At 43.1% G+C, this 18,277-nt stretch overlaps 1 protein-coding gene across 11 annotated transcripts in view; it reads left to right on the forward strand.

The window, feature by feature from the left end:
* Window positions 1-9,429: 9,429 nt before the first annotated feature.
* Window positions 9,430-18,277, forward strand: part of CASK (calcium/calmodulin dependent serine protein kinase) — a 350,915-nt gene continuing 342,067 nt past the window's right edge. For 7 of the 11 annotated variants that reach the window (XM_073667252.1, XM_073667254.1, XM_073667256.1 and 4 more), the window contains exon 1: window positions 9,432-9,924. In XM_073667252.1, the coding sequence (XP_073523353.1) occupies window positions 9,866-9,924 (59 nt within the window). In that variant the 5' untranslated portion in view covers window positions 9,432-9,865. Of the gene's footprint in view, window positions 9,925-18,277 lie in introns of all 11 variants that reach the window. The other 4 variants (XM_073667249.1, XM_073667257.1, XM_073667250.1 and 1 more) reach the window with 3 other exon arrangements.

Here is an 18,277-nt window from a genome sequence, read left to right on the forward strand (position 1 = left end):
AGTATAGGGATAAGAGGGATATTTTTGTCCTCAGCTCGATCCACACAGATGCCACAAGAGCCACTGTAGAACTAGGATCCACTACTCCGAAGCAAAAACCTGTGTCAGTCATTGACTACAACAAACACATGGGGGGTGTGGACCTTGCAGACCAGGTTCTACAGCCATACCAGGTATCAAGAAAGTCCTATACCTGGTATAAAAAGTTGGTTATTTGTTTCAGGTGGCCACATACAATTCTTTTGTGTTGTACAAAAAAGCAGGAAATTCAGATACTTTAAAAGATTATCAAGAAAAGGTAATTGAAAATCTTGTTTTTGAAAGTGTTAGCCCCGCTCATCCATTAGAATCTGAGGATATGAAAAGACTCACTGAGCGACATTTTATTGCACTTATTCCAGCAACGGAAACAAGAAGGAACCCCCAGAAAAGATGTCGTGTATGTACTAAGAGAGGAATGAGGCGTGATACCCGCTACTATTGCCCACAATGCCCATCACTGCCAGCCTTATGCGGCACTGACTGCTTTAAAATCTTCCACACAGAACCACATTTTTAAACTGTAAAAATGTATCCCATTTTGTTATTCAAACATTTGGTTCATTTAGTGAATGACACATTTGAGTAGAGCTCACTTAATTTCCAGGGGTGGGAGGGTTCTCCAGAATCTAAACCTTCCATTGCGTGCTTGTTTCTGGAAATCATCCATTGAGTTAAAATGGTTACTAAACCCATAGATGAATTCCCAGAGGGGTGTCATTTCCAAAATGGGGTCACTTCAGGGGGGATTCTGCAGTTCTGGTACTTAGTGGCTCTGAAAAGTGCCAGAACAGCAGAATCCCCTCTGAAGTGACCCCATTTTGGAAATGACACCTCTCTGGGAATTCATCTATGGGTTTAGTGACCATTTACCTATCAACTTATTTTCCCACCACTAGATTAGTTTATACAGAGTAGTAGATTGTAAAATTCGGTCACTTTTGGGGGTTTCCTCTGTTTAAGCACCTTAGGGGCTCTCCAAATGCAACATGGCGTCCGCTATCGATTCCAGCCAAATTTCCATTCCAAAAGTCAAATGGAGCTCCTTACCTTCCGAGCCATGCCGTGCGCCAAAACAGTGGTTTTGCACCACATACGGGGTATCAGCATGCTCAGGAGAAATTGCACAACACATGTTGGAGTCCATTTTTTCTTGCTGCCCTTGTGAAAATTAAAAATTTGAGGCTAAAGTAGCAGTTTTGTGTTAAAAATGTGTTTTTTTATTTTCACACTTCAACATTATAAAATTCTGTGAAGCCCCTGGGGGTTCAAGGTGCTCACCACACATCTAGATAAGTTCCTTGAGGGGTCTAGTTTCCAAAATGGGGTCACTTGTTGGGGTTTTCCTCTGTTTAGGCACCTCAAGGGCTCTCCAAATGCAACATGGCGTCCGCTATCGATTCCAGCCAAATTTCCATTCCAAAAGTCAAATGGCGCTCCTTACCTTCTGAGCCATGCCGTGCGCCCAAACAGTGGTTTTGCACCACATATGGGGTATCAGCGTGCTCAGGAGAAATTGCACAACACATTTTGGGATCCATTTTGTCCTGTTACCCTTGTGAAAATTAAAAAATATTGGGTCTAAGGTAAATTTTTGTGAAAAAAAGTTAAATGTTCATTGTTTTCTTCCACATTCCAAAAATTCCCGTGAAGCACCTGAAGGGTTAATAAACTTCTTGAATGTGGTTTTGAGCACCTCGGGGGGTGCAGTTTTTAGAATGGTATCACTTTTGGGTATTTTCTGTCATAAAGGCCCCTCAAAGTCACTTCCAATAAGATGTGGTCCCTAAAGAAATGGTTTTGTAAATTTTGTTGTAAAAATGAGAAATCGCTGGTCAACTTTTAACCCTTATAGCTTCCTAACAAAAAAAATTTTGGTTCCTAAATTGTGCTGCTGTAAAGGAGACATCTGGGGAATGTTATTTATTAACTATTTTGTGTGACATATCTCTCTGATTTAAGGGCATGAAAATTCAAAGTTTGAAAATTGCAAATTTTCGCCAAATTTCCGATTTTTTTCACAAATAAACGCAAGTGATATCGAAGAAATTTCACCACTATCATGAAGTACAATATGTCACAAAAAAAACAATCTCAGAATCAGGGGAATCCATTGAAGCGTTCCAGAGTAATTACTTCATAAAGTGACAGTGGGGAGAATTGAAAAAATTGGCCTGGTCACGAAGGCAAAAACAGGCTCTGGCGCGAAGTGGTTAAATAAAGCTGCTTTATTTTTGATACTTCCTGGTATTTGGCTTTGACAATTTTATTGATCCAGTCATGTGTATTTTACATGCGTTTTTTTTACCAGCAAATTTTCTGCATCTAATGCAAGTCTATGGGGAAAATCCGAACATTAATCTCAGAGTACCCACAAGAGAATTTGACATTTTGCAGATTTGAAACACGCACCGCAGGTCAGGTTACGCTAAGTTAAAAAAAAAAGCACAGTGGGTAGGAGATTTCTATTACACTCATCCACTTTGCTGGATCTGTAAGACGCTGAGTTTTTGCAGCAGTTAAAATACCCAGCGTCAAAAACTCACTAAAAACTCATTGTGGGAACTTAAGGGGTTTTCCACTACTTTTTCACCCCTTATTATATATCATAGTTCTTCAAAACAATACCTTTTGTACTATACTTGTATTACATATATAGCTTCTATGAGTGCATCTCAGCAGGGATCACATGGTACTGGATTGTCATGGAGATTCTTCGTCCTCCTCTCTTTTGTCTACTTCCTTTTTCGGCAAAGGAATTGCACAAAATGAAAGGAAGTGGTCACTGTGCTCCTTGTGGTGGGTGTAGACGTTTTGGATTGAGTGACAGCTTGACTGAGCATGCCTCTTGAAGAGTGAGGAGGAAGGAGTTTGGGTAGAGATGGGAGGGGGCTGATAAGTACTGGCTCACAGTCCACTGCAATGCATGCTGGAACTTGTAGTATTAGAACACAGTAAGTCTGGGGACAGGAAGTGATCGATGTAAACATCAGAGCTGCAGCGAGCAGACCCCAAGTGATGCTATCTGCATGATAAAGGTATATATTACTATAATAAGAGTGTGAACGCATTTACTGCCATATAATAGAAAGATGAATGAATAAAAAATGAAATGAGTTAGGGTAGTGGATAACTTCTTTAACCCCTTTAAAGCACATGACGTACTAATACGCGTCTGTGCCCTGGGACTTAAGTGCCTGACCCGTATTAGTATGTCATCGCGATCGCTTGCGCACACAGGCTGTGCGGGCGCGATCGCCGCCGGGTGTCAGCTGATTGTCACAGCTGACACCCGGTACTATGTGCAGGTAGCGGTCCCACACCGCTCCCGGCACATTAACCCCCGCAATGCTGCGATCAAAGTCGATCGCAGCACTGCGGTGGCTAAGGGGAGGTGATCGGTATACTCACCTCCTCTTCCAGCCTCCAGCGCTGTCTGCCGCGGCTTCCCGGGTGTTGCCATGACGACTCGATGTCGTCATGACAACATCCCGGTCACCAGGAAGATTGTTTGGTTATGCGCAGTGCATGACCAAACAATCTTATCACTGTGCAGCGCTGACTGCCTGCATAGCACAGGGATGGTGCTCCATCACTATGCTATGCAGGTGATCAGAATAAAAAAAGTGAAAGTCCCATAGTGGGACAAAGTAAAAAAGTAAAAAAAACTCTCAGAAAGTGAAAAAAAAAATGAAAAAAAAAATTGTAAAAATATTAAAAAAATAAATAAAAAAAATAATCCACTAAAAATAAAAATATAATGTACCCATCAATAAATATTATTATGAAAAAAAACCCCCAAACAATAAAAGTACACATATTTGGTATCGCCGCGTCCGTAACGACCTGACCTATAAAACTGTCCCACTAGTTAACCCCTTCAGTAAACCCGGTAAAAAAAAAAAAAAAAACGAAGCAAAAAACAATGCTTTATCATCATACCGCCAAACAAAAAATCGAATAACACGCGATCAAAGAGACGAATATAAATAAAAATGGTACCGCTGAAAACGTCATCTTGTACCGCAAAAAACTAGCCGCCATACAGCTCCATGATCCGAAAAATCAAAAAGTTATAGCTCTCAGAATAAAGCGATGCAAAAAAATAATTTTTTCTATAAAATAGCTTTTATTGTGTAAAAGCGCCAAAACATAGAAAAATGATATACACTGTGTTCCAAATTATTATGCAAATAATATTTTCTCAGATTTTCCCAAATTACCTATATGAATTGCAGTCATTGTAATTTTCCAGTCAAATAACTATTAGAGTACAATTGAAAGGTTTTTGTACAAACTGCCTATGATAACAGTATATTTTTAAAAAAATAAAAAACTCAAACTGCACTCAAAATGCATGTTCCAAATTATTATGCACAGCAGAGTTTTCAACCTTTTCATTTTAATAAAGAACAAAAAAATGTTTTGAAATTATAAGCATTAGCAGGTTATTACAAACTGAAATCAAACAGTTTTCAACACAAAACTTTATTCTAGGTGATGTAACATTTGCACATAGGACCCCTTGTTCGAAAGGAGCTTCTGAACTCTCTCGTCCATTGAATTTGTCAGGTTTTGGATGGTTTCTGCTTTAATTGTTTTGCATGAGGACAGAATACCCTCCCAGAGCTGTTGCTTAGATGTGAACTGCCTCCCGCCATCATAGACACTCCTTTTGATGATGCTCCAGAGGTTCTCAATGGGGTTGAGGTCAGGGGAGCATGGGTGCCACACCATAAGTTTGTCCCCTTTTATGCCCATAGCAGCCAGAGATGCAGATGTGTTATATGCAGCATGAGACGGGGCATTATCATGCATGAAATGATCTCGATGGTCCAGATGGATGGAGTGGAGGATGGCTGGTTGATGGACACCCCATGCAAACACGGCTACGGCGCTAACAAGGAGGAGGTGGAGTAATGTTTTGGGCTGGAATCATGGGGAGATTGTCGGCCCTTTTAGGATCCCTGAAGGGGTAAAGATGAACTCCATAATGTATGTTGAGTTTCTCAAACAGCACTTCCTTCCATGGTTCAAGAAGAAGAACCGTGCATTCCGCAGCAAGATCATTTTCATGCATGATAATGCCCCGTCTCATGCTGCACAAAACACATCTGCATCTCTGGCTGCTATGGGCATAAAAGGGGACAAACTTATGGTGTGGCACCCATGCTCCCCTGACCTCAACCCCATTGTGAACCCCTGGAGCATCATCAAAAGGAGTGTCTATGATGGCGGGAGGCAGTTCACATCTAAGCAACAGCTCTGGGAGGGTATTCTGTCCTCATGCAAAACAATTGAAGCAGAAACCATCCAAAACCTGACAAATTCAATGGACGAGAGAGTTCAGAAGCTCCTTTTGAACAAGGGGTCCTATGTGCAAATGTAACATCACCTAGAATAAAGTTTTGCGTTGAAAACTGTTTGATTTCAGTTTGTAATAACCTGCTAATGCTTATAATTTCAAAAATGACCATTTTTTTGTTCTTTATTAAAATGAAAAGGTTGAAAACTCTGCTGTGCACAATAATTTGGAACATGCATTTTGAGTGCAGTTTGAGTTTTTTATTTTTTTTAAATATACTGTTATCATAGGCAGTTTGTACAAAAACCTTTCAATTGTACTCTAATAGTTATTTGACTGGAAAATTACAATGACTGCAATTCATATAGGTAATTTGGGAAAATCTGAGAAAATATTATTTGCATAATAATTTGGAACACAGTGTAAATGTGGTACCGCTGTAAACATACTGACCCGAAGAATAAAGCTGCCTTATCAATTTTACCACACGCAGAGTAGAAAAAAAAAATAAAAAAAAAACACAATTCCTGAATTGTTGGTTTTTGTTTATTCTGCCTCCCAAAAGCTGGAATAGAAAGCGATCAAAAAATGTCACGTGCCTGAAAATGGCACCAATAAAAACGTCAACTCATCCCGCAAAAAACAAGCCATCACATGACTTTGTAGGCCAAAATATGGAAAAATTATAGCTTTCAAAATATGGCGATGCAAAAATTAGATTTTACAAAATATGTGTCTTTTAGTGTGTGACAGCTGTTAATCATAAAAACCCGATATGATTCTGGTATCTCTGTAGTTGCACCGATCCGAAGAATAAGATCGTCTAATCACTTATACCGCACTAGGAACGGCGTAAAAAAATAAACGCTAGGGCGGGGGTTTGGGTTGTGCTAATGTTAGGGTTGGGGTTAGTGTTGTTTTTTTTTTCAAAAGTAAAAAAAAAAAAAAAAAAAAAAAAAAAAATGACGATATGGCAACTAGTGTTGAACGCAAGTGCTCGCTACTTGAGTTTGCATCGGGTGCTCGGGTATGCACTGAGTATCGCGGGTGCTCGAGTCTCCGCCCCATATGCTTTGCGGCCAAAAAAACCTTGCGGGGATTGCCTGCCATGCACGATCGATCCCCGCATGTTTTTTTTGGGGTGTCTAATAACAGTGAAACATGCGGGCGGGGACTCGGGCATTTCACTTGAGCACCCGTAATATATGGTGTATACCTGAGTACTCGATGCAAACTCAAGTAGCGAGCACTTGCGCTCAAGACTAATGACAACTTATTCAATATGATGACCTAATGTCATCATACCTCTGGGTTAAAAATGTTCACTATACCCCTTGATAAAATCCTTGAGGGGTGTAGTTTCCAAAATGGGGTCACTTGTGGGGGGTTTCAACTATTTAGGCACATCAGGGGCTCTCCAAACGCGACACGGCGTCCACTCTCAATTCCAGCCGATTTTGCGTTCAAAAAGTAACACAGTGCTCCTTCCCTTCTGAACTCTGCCGTGCGCCCAAACACTGTATTTTCCCCACATATGGGGTATTGGCTTACTCAGGAGAAATTGCACAAAAGTTTTTGGGGTTTATTTTCTCCTCTTACCCTTGTGAAAATAAAAAAATTGGGGCTAAAACATCATTTTTGTGGAACAAGTTTGACTTTTTTATTTTCACGGCTCCATGTTATAAACTTCTGTAAAGAACTTGGGGGTTCAAGGTGCTCACCGCACATCTAGATAAGTTCCCTGAGGGGTCTAGTTTCCAAAATGGTGTCACTTGTTGGGGGTTTCCACTGTTTAGGCACATCAGGGGCACATCCGCTAATTATTCAATCAAATTTTACAATCAAAAAGTCAAATGGCGCTCCTTCACTTCCGAACCTTGCCGCGTGCCCAAACAGTGGTTTTCCCCCACATATGCGGTATCTGCTTACTCAGGAGAAATTGCACAACAAACTGCATAGTGCAATTTCTCCTGTTACCCTTATGAAAATGCAAAAGTGGGGGCTGAAAAACATTTTTGTGGGAAAAATGTGAAAATTTTATTTTTACAGCTCAATGTTATAAATTTCTGTGAAGCACCTGGGGGATTCAAGGTGCTCACCACACATCTAGATAAGTTCCCTGAGGGGTCTAGTTTCCAAAATGGTGTCGCTTGTGTGTGTTTCCACTGTTTAGGCACATCAGGGGCTCCCCAAATGCAACCTGGTGTCCGCCAATTATTCAAGCAAATTTTACATTCAAAAAGTCAAATGGCGCTCCTTCCCTTCCGAACCCTGCCGTGCGCCTAAACAGTGTTTTTCCCCCACATATGGGGTATCTGCTTACTCAGGAGAAATTGCATAACAAATTTTGGGGTCCGTTTTTTCCAGTTACCCCTGCGAAAATAAAAAAAATTGGGTCTAAAGTAACATTTTTGTGAAAAAAGTTAAATGTTAATTTTTTTCTTCCACATTCCAAAAATTCCTGTGAAGCACCTGAAGGGTTAATAAAGTTCTTGAATGTGGTTTTGAGCACCTTAAGGGGTGCAGTTTTTAGAATGGTGTCACTTTTGGGTATTTTCTGTCATAAAGACCTCTCAAAGTGACTTCAAATGTGATGTGGTCCCTAAAAAAATGGTTTTGTAAATTTTGTTGGAAAAATGAGAAATCACTGGTCAACTTTTAACCCTTATAGCTCCCCAATAAAAAAAAATTTTGGTTCCAAAATTGTGCTGATGTAAAGTAGACATGTGGCAAATGTTATTTATTAACTATTTTGTGTGACATATCTCTGATTTAAGGGCATAAAAATTCAAATTTTGAAAATTGCAAAATTTTCGTTTTTTTTCACAAATAAACACAAGTGATATCGAAGAAATTTTATCACAATCATGAAGTTCAATATGTCACGAAAAAACATCAGGGGGATCCGTTGAAGCGTTCCAGAGTAATTACCTCATAAAGTGACAGTGGTCAGAATTGTAAAAATTGGCCTGGTCATTAACGTGCAAACCACCTTGGGTTGTAAAGGGGTTAAGGAGTGGCCTAATCACTTAAGGTTATGTATTGATCGGCTATAAGCCATCTAGATAAGAATCTGAGGTACCTGGCCGCGACCTCTATAGAAATGATGGACCTTCTGCGTTCCGGCAGTATCCTACAACTTCTGGCTGGTACTAGCTGATGGGCGGGGTACCGCACCCCCACTGATCAGCATAGTCTAGCCTAGCCTAGGGACAGCCGACCAATAAAAAAGGAGTGGCCAACCTCTTCAAAGATGAGATTTAGTCGATGTAGAGAAAAGCTGGTGACAGGTTCCCTTTACAAGGTCTCAATGGTGCCGCTCACTTCCACATTCGCAGGTCGGCAGCTCTGCTCGCCTTCAGAATCGGACGTTATGCGGAGTAACCCTTTATTTCCAATGGATAGTCTGGGATGTGTTTAGTTGTGACTTTTTCCTGACTCAAAATTTTGAAACAAAAATTCGAGTGAATGTGGTGTATCGTGGTCAGATCGTACAGCGCAGCCAGCACCACAGACGACGAGGCGCGGATATGTTCCGATGTCTGTGGTGTGCTACTTGTAATGGCCAGTCTCCATCCTGAGAATGTGCAGGGCACACGGTGTATGACGGCCTACGAGGCAGCCACCTCACTCTGGTCACTGGCTGCATTCTTCCATTCACTAAATGACTGGCTCAGTGCTGGCAATGGCAGCTCAGCATCCACAAATCCCACATTTCCCATGTGATAAAGGCCGTGCCCTCTGAGCCCACGTTATTGGAGCACCGCGCTGCCAATCTTCCGATAATAGACGCGATTGGCTCGTCATCAAGACACACGCCACGCCCCCTGACTCCCTATTGGACAACGTTCGTTTTACCAAAAGATAGCACTACAAGTCTGTGGGTTCAGGCGGAAAAAATAGTCCGTGAAGGAAGTTGCGGCTGCACTCCCAGGCCGTACTGCTCACGGGCGGACTCGTCTCCGTGCAGACTTTCCTCTCTCTCTCATCCCCCGCCGTGCACGAGCTTGTGTGCGCGCGCGATTCACGTTCACCTCAGGCCGCCCCCTATTGGAAGGCTGGAGAGAGGTGGGGAGGACGTGCTCGCTTCTCGACGTCATCTACGAAATGAACCGTCACGTGAACGCGCACGGCCCTGCCTCAGCTGAAAGGAAGAAGCAGAGCGCGCTCCCGCCTCAGGTTTGAAATGTGGGGCACGGTTACCTCTGGAACGGACACCGCCATTTAAACCGGGGGCGCGCTGCTCGTGGACGGCGGCAACTCGAGGCGCGGTCTGTGCTCAGTGTGTCTCGGCGCCGGGAGGCGCTCGGTTTCCTAGGGATGGCGGAGCTCTGGCTGAGCGGCGGCCCTGGGCTGTAGAGCGGCCGCCTGCCGCGGTCCATTGATGAAAGGGGAGCGCCGGGTGTCACCTTCGTGTCGGTGTCATTGTGCAGCCATCCTCCGCTCGGGACCTACCACCGCCCAGGCTGGACCTCGTCTGTGCACTTCTGTGGAGGCTTAATTGCATCCCCCCTCAGGACCATGGCCGACGACGACGTGCTGTTTGAAGATGTGTATGAGCTGTGTGAGGTGATTGGGAAGTAAGTTGTGCCTCAGCGCAGATCTGTGTCCGCACGATGCCCCTCTGCTGCCACCTCTGCCAGCTGTGCCTGGTGGGCCATGCCTGCTCCTGTGGGCAGGGCTGGTGCAGTGCTGGCTCACCTGTGCTGTCACTGATGATGGTGCACTAGCTGCAGGTGACCATATGGCTTCATGGCAGGCGGGACCATCCTACATTTTCCATCCCTTGACAAATGGGAGTCAGTCACAGCACAGAGTGGGGCCCCCCCTTAAGATGGCTCTCCTCATCCTCCTTCAAGGGTTCTGAGGGTTGACAGATGCAAGCCTTGCCATCAAAGTGCTGTGTGCTCTCTTATCCTCTGGTGATTGCCATGGTGGTGGCAGAGTCGTTCTTGATAAGCGATTTAATCTTCAAGTTGTTAGAAGTAGGAGGTGGTTGGACTTGCTGTGCGTGATTTCTTCAGTCATTAACCCACCCACTTTCTGTGGCTCTGCTGATTGTCGGTGTGTGGTGGTATACCGCATTGGATGGACCAGCTAGGATGGTTGTCTATTGTGGGCATCAGGGTTCTACACTAATCCACCGATCTTGATAAATGTGGTGAGATCCGCCAGGGGTCTGATATCTCTGCTGGGTATTCAGGCTCTTATGCACCTTTTTATACCTTTAGTAGGTCAAAATCTTCACCTCCCAACCTTCCCATTTACTCACATGCTGCGTTCAGCCAGCTCTACTTGTGTTTTTAGTGGGAAAAATGCCGCTACCAGTGGGAACAAAAAAAAAAAAATCCAGGTCTTGGCATAAAACTTCTATTGGGTCAAATGAATGGGTGACAAGCCGCCGTACTTGGCAGTGACCACTGAACAATGTGGACCTGCGTGGGCCAATCCATACGTTGCTTCTGCTGAAGCAGATCAGGGTTTAGACTCCAACTTGCCATATGGATAGAGCAATGGTTTAGACAACCCCTGCTGGAGAAGTGTCTGAAGTTTAACTTGATACATTATTTATAATTTTGAATGCAAGGGAACCTGTCAGCTGATTCATGGTGTCCAGTCCACAAGCAGTATGACTGCCCAGTTCCAGGTACACCCTTCTCTTAAATACTTCAGCATTTATAGTTGAAGGATCCGTTCAGGGGCCCTAGCCGAAGACTAGACCATTCTGGCGCCGGTCCCTGCACCAAACTGAGTGATAGGTCACTCCCTTGTGTACATATACTGAGAGACCTGTCAATCATCTAGAGTGATGCTGGGAAAAGCCAGTTGGGGGCGGTGCTGGACAAGTCTCGGCCTATGGTCCCTGGCTGAATCTTCAAACCACGCTAGAGCGTTTCAGAGAATGTACCTGAATGCAGTCTTGCAGCCAGGCTCTGGTTCATGCTGCCTGCTATTTGGGTGGCATGAATCCACTGACAGGTTCCCTTTTAAATATGTATATTCTATTGATACTGTATTACTATATGGGGTGTATTGGTTACAATGTTGTGTACACGATTGAGTGGTTATTTATTCCTTGTAATATTGTAGTGATTTTAAAGGAAGAAAAAACTCCACGGTTTATAAGATAAGTATTAGTGTTCAGGTGTATCAGAACATTCCTGGAGATGTGAGAAATGATGCATTGATCATGGGGGGTGGGGGCAGACTTTTTTTGACTGTGTTCCACCATTGAAGAGCCTTTTTAGTCAGCTTCTTTGCAGTTTGAATGTCTTTTTGTATACCACTAAAGCTGCTTTTCAGGCTTTGTCTTCATTTAGGTTGTAAATGACGTCCTATCCTTTGGGCACATTCACACTACACTTCGTGTGCTTCTGCGACTTGCCAACAGTGGCATATAGCGGCAATAGGCTGTCATAATAAATTGTAAATATGTCTACTGCGTCGTAAAGGCTCTTTACTTGATGTTTTTGTTTAACATTGCATAGTTAAAGCTGCTGTACCATACAGAATAAAGGTGTACCTGTGTAACAAAGGTTGAAAAGAAACTTTTGGCTTCAGTCAGGTGAATGGAGGCCTTTGAATACATTAACATTGCACAAGGAGCTTTCCCAGCGCATACAGCCAATGCTATGAATACTTGGTTGTATCCTGATTTGTTAGGGTCCTTCGTTGGGGTAAAACCAGACATGTGGATGCCACACATGCAAAACTCCACCTAACTTTGTTGGATAATGGCCACGCAATTAAAAAAAACTCAGTTGGCTACCTCTGGTGGGCAGCGTTTCGGCACTTTAGCCTTATGCACATATGGTTTCACCCTAAGGCCACGGCCCCGCCATCAGCGTTTGGTCAGTAGTCGGTCAGTTTTTTTTTTCCCAGGAGTAGGTGATAAATGCAGAATTGGTGACTTGTTTCTATTATACCATTTCTCTGACTGTTCCTCACCTGGTTTTGGCTCCCACTCCTGAGGAAAAAATACTGATAGTGGGGCCGTGGCCTAAGGGTGTGTTTGCATTGATTAGTTTTTGGAGCGTTTTTGACTAAAAAAAAAAAAAACCACGTAAAAAGGCCATCTGTAACCCCCCCCACCCCTGGGAGGTATAAGACCTCTAATATGGGCATACAGGTTATAGAAATGTAAATCTACACATACCTGTATGGCCTGTAGTAGAGGTCTGATTGCAGAGACATGTGTTTTTATAAAATTGATTTTCACATGCTTGGCGACCGGGGGATGCCAAGAAATCCCCGTCTATCAGTTTATTTGGCATATTCCCTCCCCTGCACATCACAAGGCCCTGTGACGTGCACTCGTCTCACTCACTTCCCGATGCGCAAATTTCTGCTATAATCAGGAGCGCTTTTTGTTTTTCCTCTGGGCCCTATTTGTCTCTGCAGTGTTCTAGTCCGCAGGCGCCGAGGAATCACTGTGACTTCCGGGGGCCTGCGCACTAGAACACTGCAGAGACAATCGAGGCCAGGAGGAAAAAAAGCGCTCCTGATGATGGCAATTTGCGCATGCGCAGGAAGTGAGTGAGACGAGTGCACGTCACAGGGCCTTGTGATATGCAGCGGAGGGGGGGAATATGCAAAATAAACTGATAGGCGGGGATTTCTTGGCGTCCTCTGGGCGCCAAGCATGTGAAAACCAATTTTATGAAGACACATTTCTCTGCAATCAGACCTCTACTATGGGCCATACAGGTATATGTAGACTTTCTTTTCTATAACCTGTATGCCCATGTTAGAGGTCTCGTATATCCCAGGGGGTGACATTCCCTTTAATAACCAGGCCAATTTTTACAATTCTGACCAGTGTCACTTTGAGGTAAAAACTCTGGAACGCTTCGACGGATCCCACTGATTCTGAGATTTTTTTTTTCATGACACTATTGTACTTCATGATATTGGTAACATTTCTTTGATATGACTTGCGTTGCTTTGTGAAAAAATCGGAAATTTGGCAAATGTTGAAAGTTTGCAATTTTCAAACTTTGAATTTTCATGCCCTTAAATCAGAGAAGGAGGTCACACACAATAGTTAATAAATAACATTTCCCTCATGTCTACTTTACATCAGCACAATTTTGGAACCAACATTTTTTTTTGTTAGGAAGCTATAAGGGTTAAAAGTTAACCAGAGATTTCTAACTTTTCCAACAAAATTTACAAAATCATTTTTTTATGGACCACATAACATTTGAAGTGACTTTGAGGGGCCTTTTATGACAGAAAAAACCCAAAAGTGACACCATTCTAAAAACGGCACTCCTCAAGGTGCTCAAAACCACATTCAAGAAGCTTATTAACCCTTCAGGTGCTTCATATGAATATTACTTTAGACCCAACTTTTTTTATTTTCACGAGGGTAGCAGGAAAAAGTATATCCCAAAATTAGTTGTGCAATTTCTCCTGAGCACGCTGTTTCCCACATGTGGGGGAAAACCACTGTTTTGGTGCACAGCAGTGTTCAGAAGGGAAGGAGCACCATTTGACTCTTTGAATGTAAAATTTGCTGGCATAATTAGCGGACGCCATGTTGCATTTGGAGAGCCCCTGATGTGCCTAAACAGTGGAACCCCCGCCCCCCCCCCCCCCACAAGTGTCCTCATTTTGGAAACTAGACCCCTCAAGCATTTTATCAAGGGGTATAGTGAACATTTTAAACCCAGAGATATGACACAGAATTTGATAACATTAGGTCATCATATTGAATAAGTTGTCATTAGTCTTGAGCGCAAGTGCTCGCTACTTCAGTTTGCATCGGGTGCTCGGGTATGCACCAAGTATCGCGTGTGCTCGAGTCCCCGTCCCGCATATATCTTGGTGGTTAGACACCCCAAAAAAAATGCGCGGATTGCTCGTGTGTGGCAGGCAATTATAGATAGAGATAATATTTGGCTGTATAACACCCGCGAAACATGCGGGGTGGGGACTCGCGCATGATACTCGGTGCATACCTGAGCACCCGATGCAAACTCAAGTAGCGAGAACTTTCGCTCAACACTAGTCAGCATTTTCACCCCGAGGGATCCGTTCACTGTGAGGCTGCAGAATGACTCTGGACTCGGGGCTTCAGGGCACAGCATCCAGGGGCCATGGGTGAGTGTTTGATACTACATTGATCATGACTTCATTTGAGGTGTGCCCATTATGCTGGGCACAGTACCTGATGTCCACCGGCCTTACCGTGTGTATAGCCCTTTTTGAGTATATGGATCACTTGATTTCTGCACTTTAGAGCCTATATACAAGGACTCCACACAGGCAGTCTGTCAGTGACATTCATTAGAGATATGCTCACTATATGACAGATTTATTTACTACCCTTGTGCCTGGGGCGTTTAGCCTTGATTCTGCTTTGAGCTCATCATGTTAAACCTCTGTGTATATTTTGGGAAATTTCCCTTTTCTGAACATAGTAGATAACTTCGAGGAAAAACGTAGCAGAGTCATTTGGTCAATAATCATATCAATTTATATGTTTATGCTGCTATGTGGACTAATATATAGACCAATCGCTCTATCAACACTATCAGAGAGGAAAGTGGTCAGAAATGAGCGACACTAGGTCATAAATAAATGTAACTTTATTAATTGCATAGATACAGGTAGATAGAAAAAAGTGCATCAGACAAATACATAATAAAAATGACTAAAGTGCACATAGTGGCAGGTGCCAGACTTGTATATAGTTATACAAGAATATAATGGATGTAATCGGTATATAATGTACAAATGACGAATCATGTACTAACCTACAGGTCATATGGCTAAATATTCTTTGTTACCCTCATCTAAATAGATTATATTACTCCATATGAAAATTTATCAACTTCAATATCGCCATTGTATTGTCTCAATAGATTAGAGTCCGGACCGGCCACGTAGCACACGTCTCCCGACGCGCATTTCGGCGTGAGCCTTTCTCAAGGGGCCTTTTCTGAACATGTTCTATGTTTTTAGATCTTGTATGTCTAGTTATGTAAAGCGCACCTGTCAGCAGGATTGTGCTTAGTAAACCACATACACTGTCAGATAGGTGCCATTACACTGAATAAAATTATACCTTTGTTGATGAAATCCATCCAGTGGTTCTTTTATAATCTTTATTTTCAGTTCTGCCACAATGAGAATGCTTGTGCTCTGGGGCGGGACTTTAGGGAGGGACTGTAACTGTTGCTCTCATTATATATGTATTCCGTGTGTTTTTTTTTTTTTAAGTGGTAAAAAAATTATTGGCTCAGTATTACAAATACTGAGGTAAAAAACTCTCCAAATACTCAACGTGTGCATGTGGCCTAAGGGTTGATTTTGGATATTGTATTCCGTTAGCTTTGCACAAAGACTGCTAGTGCATACGAGTGAAGAACAATCTCTTCATGTGACCTCCAGACAAGTCTGATTTGTGCGAATGTCAACATTCATATGAGCACAACCTAAATGTGACAACAGACATTTGATATTGGTCAACAAATATTGGTGTATGACCACGTTTACAGTCCCAGTTAAAGGGATTGTTTGAGACTTTTACATTGATAGACTATCCTTAGGGTAGGTAATCAATAGCGAAGTGGGAGTGCGACAACTTGGCACCCCACCAATAAGCTATTCCAGGAGCTAACGGCAGATGATGGCAAGCTGTGCAGCTCCCCAACTGAGCACTTTCACCTGCCACCAGAAACAGTTGATCAGCAGGGGTGCCATGTGTTGCACCTCCATTTATCAGATATTGGCGACCTATCCTGAGGATATGCCGTTAATGTAAAAGTCTCGGTCAACATCTCTAACAGTGCACACAAGGGGCCCAATTCATCATTTGGATCTATTGAAGTCTCGTTTTTTTTTTGTTTTTTTTTCATCTTGTGGTGTTTGCTTAAATTTTTTGCATGAAATTTTTCATAATGGCACATGCAGGCCATGAATTTGGTGCAAAAAAAAAAAAAAAAAAAAGACGTGTCTCATATTACGTGTGCTGTTTCCATACAGAGAACATTTTATCACCATGACTTTATCACTGCCCAGACTAGCTACCTCCTGCCAAGTGGTCTGACCATGCCCCCTCCTCTGATAAGCAGCTCACTGTCAATAGACTTTACATAGAAAGCTGTGGTGTGGGCAGGGTTAGCTTTCTGGACTCTGCTACATTTAAAAACAGTCGTAACTGCTGCTAAGTAAATTAAGTGGTACATTGTTGGGATCAGGGTCTCTGTCTCTACATTATGGTGCTCTCAGATGGGGTAGGAAAAATATGGTGACAGATTCCCTTTTAAGAGCTGTTGTACAATGACTCCGGCATACTTTTTTGGCGTTCTTTACCCACAGAAGGCACCATGTAGATGTAAACAATAATTTTTAGTTTATGCCATACCACTGCCATGAGTCCCTTTTAGGCCTTGTTCAGGTAGGCAAATTTCACGGTTTTGTATACACACCACAATGGATTGACTGACCACAGGTCCCCCAACCTGAATTGGCAGCCTTATAGACACACATGAAGCTGTAAGGTCTGGTCGGGAGATCTGCCTTCAGTCTGGATAGTATGGTCTGTATACAGACCATGGTATAGACCTGTCTGAACCTGGCCCAAGGCTGGAGTTTCACACAGCTCTGCATGCAATAAGGAATGATGAAAGCCAATGGAACATTTAGGGTACGTTCCCACGATCCGGAGCAGTCTGTGGCCCTGACGCTGCAGAGTAGCCGCACTGCTTCCACCCTCATTATGCAAATGAGCAGCCGTGATTTACTTATTTTAGTTATTTTTCCTCCACATATGGACTTTCCTCATTGATGTTGGTCTATGGGGAAAGTCCATTAACATGCTGTGGGTCTGAAAGATGCGCCGCATGTCAGTTTCCGTGGGTTATCCGCAGGTGCACAAGGACGCATAGTGGACATGGGATTCCTAGAAATCCCATCCAATATGCTGTAACATCTGGCCGCTGCAAGTTTGCTGCATAAACACGCAGCTTCAAACTCACAGCGGCTCCTGATCGTGGGCACATACCCTTAGGGAAAAGGCTTCTTGGCAGATGCACTGTGACCTCGGCCTCCCATCAGTCATTAGTGGAGTTGCATCTCTTGACTTATCAGATGTATTAAGCAAAGGTCACATGAGCATATGAACTTGTCCGTTTTTCATGTATTGTTGACAGTATGCCATGCGTATGTGTCTGTTTTTAACATTTGTCTGATGAAAGATACAAGAGTCTGTCTGGATCCCAGAAACTCACGCAGCTTTTATGCACACACACTGTTTACAAGCAAACAGGTCACAGGTGAGGATGTTACCTTTAGTAGCCATTCAAATCCATCTGTGTCAAATTCTGTGCATGTTATCAGGCCAAAATCACCAGGGCATGTAAACTTTTGATCAGGGTCATTTGGATGTTTTTGGTTGTCATTAAGATTTAAGAAGAGAAAACACAGTAGTTTGTCAATAAATGGCTTCACCCAACCAATAACCATGAGTGGAGAAAGGTGTGGGTGTGTGGAAAAATTCTTCCGGGGTATGTAACCTTTTGAGCACAACTGTGTATGTATATAAATTTATATCAAATTTTTTTTCTTTATGCAGACCATTGGTGCATGTGGGGAAAAATGTTCCTCTGAGCAAACAGTGATTAACATCTATTTATATTTGGTCTGTTTTTCCTACGGACAACTTTCGGACTGAATTTTTGTGAACCTACTCTAAAGGCCACGTCACACTTAGCGACGCTGCAACGATCCCGACAACGATACAACCTGTCGGGGATCGTTGCTGCGTCGCTATGTGGTCGCTGGTGAGCTGTCAAACAGGCAGGCTCACCAACGATCAGGGGAGCAGCGACATCGTGGAAAGAATCTTTCCACGATGTCCTGCTCCGGTTACCAGCCTGCTGAAGCAGGAGCAGGCTGGTAACCATGATAAACATCGGGTTACTA

The sequence above is a fragment of the Phyllobates terribilis genome, unplaced genomic scaffold, assembly GCF_046119375.1.
Source record: "Phyllobates terribilis strain yellow unplaced genomic scaffold, ASM4611937v1 Scaffold_2__4_contigs__length_985480577, whole genome shotgun sequence".
NCBI classification, from domain to species: domain Eukaryota; kingdom Metazoa; phylum Chordata; class Amphibia; order Anura; family Dendrobatidae; genus Phyllobates; species Phyllobates terribilis.